Here is a 2,992-nt window from a genome sequence, read left to right as displayed (position 1 = left end):
CCCCCACCGCTGGCGGTTCAGGTGAGTGTGGCTCCGGGATGGTGGGGATGTCCCCCAGGAGAGAGTTGGGGACACCCTGATGTGGGTTTGGGACCACCACCCCCCACCCCGTGACGTGTCCCCCCTCCCCGTCACCCCACAGTGAAGGTGAAGAAGCCGATCCAGACCAAGTTCCGCATGCCCGTCTTCAACTGGGTGGCGCTGAAGCCAAGCCAGATCGATGGCACTGTCTTCACCGAGCTCAACGACGAGAAGGTGCTGCAGGTGAGGACATGGGGGGGTGCGGGCGCAGGGTGCTTGGCTGGGCCAGTGCCCCAGTCCATGCCGCACCCGCGCTGAGGTTGCCCCCGTGTCCACCTCGCGCCCATCCATGTTGTCACGTGGCTGCTGGAGGAGCTGGAGCTTGGACCAGCTCCTTGGTGCCATGGAGGGGGACAACATGGGATCTGCCATCCTTCTCCTGTCACCCCATCCTTGTCCCCTTGCTTCATTCTCATCCTCACATCCTGTCCATGTCTTCTTCCTCATCTTCATCCTCTGGTTCCCTCATGCCCTCCTTACCCGCTCCCTGTTCCCTTGTCCCATCCATGTCCTTGTCCCCTTGCTCCATCCTCACCCCTTCAACTTGACCTCATCCCCTTGTTCCACCTTCATCCTCTCACTCCTCTCCTCCTTGTCCTGGTCCTCTGGCCCCATCCTCATCCCAGATGTCCTGCGTCACCTCCCCACCGTGCCCTCAGCCCTGTATCCCTGCAGGAGCTGGACATGAGTGACTTTGAGGAGCAGTTCAAGACCAAGGCGCAGGGCCCTGGCTTGGACATCAGTGCCCTCAAGGTGAAGGCCACGCAGAAGGCTCCCAGCAAGGTCACCCTCATGGAGTCCAACCGAGCCAAGAACCTGGCCATCACCCTCCGCAAGGGCGGCCGCAGCATCCAGGACATCTGCACAGCCATTGAGACGTGAGTGTCCCCTCCTCGGTGGGAGAAGGTCAGGTACAACCCCAGCTACGACGAGGGGTCAGGATGGTGTGGGGTGTGCTGGGGTTGGAGGAGTGGTGGCACCAGCTGTGGGGATGGAGGGATGCAAGGATCGGTTTCAGAGAGGAGGGACTCAGGGACCAGCCATGGGGCTGGAGGGAAGATGGGAACCAGCCATGGGTGACAGGGGGTGTTGAGGGACCTGCTGCAGGGTCTAACTGTGCTCGGGGCTTCCCACGACCCGCAGGTATGACCAGCAAGCTCTGAGCCTCGACTTTCTGGAGCTGCTGCTGCGCTTTCTGCCCACCGAGTACGAGCGGACGCTCATCGGGAAGTTTGAGCGGGAGCAGCAGCCGCCCGAGGAGCTCTCAGATGAGGACCAGTTCATGATCCGCTTCAGCAAGATCCCGCGCCTGGCCGAGCGCATGAATGTCATGATCTTCCTGGGCAACTTCAATGACACGGCCCAGCTGCTCATGCCGGTGGGTGTTGGAGGGGACAAGGGGTGGCTGTGGGTGGGTGGGGAATGCGAGGGGGTGGCATCCTCCAGCGAGGCTCACACACTTCTCCTCCCACCCACAGCAACTCAACGCCATCATCGCCGCCTCCATGTCCCTCAAGTCCTCCACCAAACTGCGCAACATCCTTGAGGTGAGGTGTTTGGGGTGCGGTGGCCCTGATGGGGGGGACATCGGGCTGGGACAGGCACTGCCAGGGTGTGTGTAGGCACTGTGCCTCCCCCGGGGTGCCCCATCTGTGCCGGGCCGTGTCCCTGAGCCGTTGTGTCTCGTCTTGGCCTTCGGGAACTACATGAACAGCAGCAAACGTGGGGCAGCCTACGGCTTCCGCCTGCAGAGCCTCGACGCGGTAGGGTCAGCGTGGGCCACTGTCACTGCCCGGGGACCACCTCGGGCATGGAGGGGGACGGGGACTGGCTGTAGAGATGGAGGGGCATGGGAACCTGCTGTGGGGATGGAAGGGTGCAAGGACCAGCTATAGGGATGGAGGGACACGGGATTTGGCTGTGGGGGGATGGAGGGGTGCAGGGACCATCTATAGGGTTGGAGAGGCGTGGGGAGCAGCTATAGGGATTCAAGGACCAGCCTTGGGGATGGAAGGACACAGAAATCAGCTGTGGGGACAGAGGGATGAAGAGACCTTCTATAGGGTTTGGAGAGGCATGGGGAGGTGCTAAAGGGATGGAGATGGACAAGAACTAGGTTGGAAGGATGCACAGACCAGGTATGGAGAGATGGAGGAATGCAGGGACCAGTTATGGGGATGGAGGGAAGATGGGATCCAGCCATGGGGATGGAGGGTCACCAGAGCCTGCCCTGAGCAGGAGTGAGGTGGAGCGGTGGGATCCGGGCCGGGGCTGACGCCGCTCTCTCCCAGCTCCTGGAGATGAAGTCGACAGACCGCAAACAAACGCTGCTGCATTACCTGGTGCGGGTGATCACGGAGAAGTACCCTGAGCTGACCGGCTTCCACACGGAGCTGCACTTCCTCGACAAGGCGGGCACAGGTAGCACCCACGGGTACCGGGCTGGGGGAGGTCACGGCAGGCTGCAGCGGGGGCTCTCCAAGCCTGCCCTGACCCCGGCGCTGCTCACCCTCCCCGCAGTCTCCCTGGACAGCGTGTTGCAGGACGTGCGGAGCCTGCAGCAGGGGATGGAGCTGACCCGCAAGGAGTTCATGCGGCAGGACGACAGTCCTGTGCTCAAGGACTTCCTCAAGATCATTTCAGAGGTGATGGAGAAGCTGCAGGCTGACAGCAAAACCGCCAAGGTGGGTGCTGGGGGCAGTGTGGGGTCATGGGGCAGGATCGGGCCCCCCCATTCCTACCTGGGGACACCCCGAGGTGCCCTCTGCTCAGACCTCTGCCCCATGGGAGAGGCTTCCAGGTGGGATGTGGCTCCAGCAGGAGAACCGGGAGGGATACGGAGAGGGATGGTGAGGTGGGAGAGGCTGGAAGGAGGCGGTGGGCGATGGGGGGCCGCTGCCTGGCTCCAGCC

The 2,992-nt window shown here is 62.6% G+C and overlaps 1 protein-coding gene across 1 annotated transcript in view; it reads left to right on the top strand.

Annotated features, from left to right (window-relative positions):
- Window positions 1-2,992, top strand: part of FMNL1 (formin-like 1) — an 11,217-nt gene that overhangs the window by 6,673 nt on the left and 1,552 nt on the right. The window contains exons 12-18 of the mRNA XM_009883723.1: window positions 143-264; window positions 757-959; window positions 1,225-1,459; window positions 1,560-1,628; window positions 1,755-1,844; window positions 2,373-2,502; window positions 2,602-2,930. Of these exons, the coding sequence (XP_009882025.1) occupies window positions 143-264; window positions 757-959; window positions 1,225-1,459; window positions 1,560-1,628; window positions 1,755-1,844; window positions 2,373-2,502; window positions 2,602-2,930 (1,178 nt within the window). The remainder of the gene's footprint in view (window positions 1-142; window positions 265-756; window positions 960-1,224; window positions 1,460-1,559; window positions 1,629-1,754; window positions 1,845-2,372; window positions 2,503-2,601; window positions 2,931-2,992) is intronic.

This window comes from Charadrius vociferus, unplaced genomic scaffold, assembly GCF_000708025.1.
Source record: "Charadrius vociferus isolate BGI_N301 unplaced genomic scaffold, ASM70802v2 scaffold1284, whole genome shotgun sequence".
NCBI classification, from domain to species: domain Eukaryota; kingdom Metazoa; phylum Chordata; class Aves; order Charadriiformes; family Charadriidae; genus Charadrius; species Charadrius vociferus.
The sequence above is the reverse complement of the archived record's forward strand: the minus strand, read 5'-3'. Positions and strand labels throughout refer to the sequence as shown.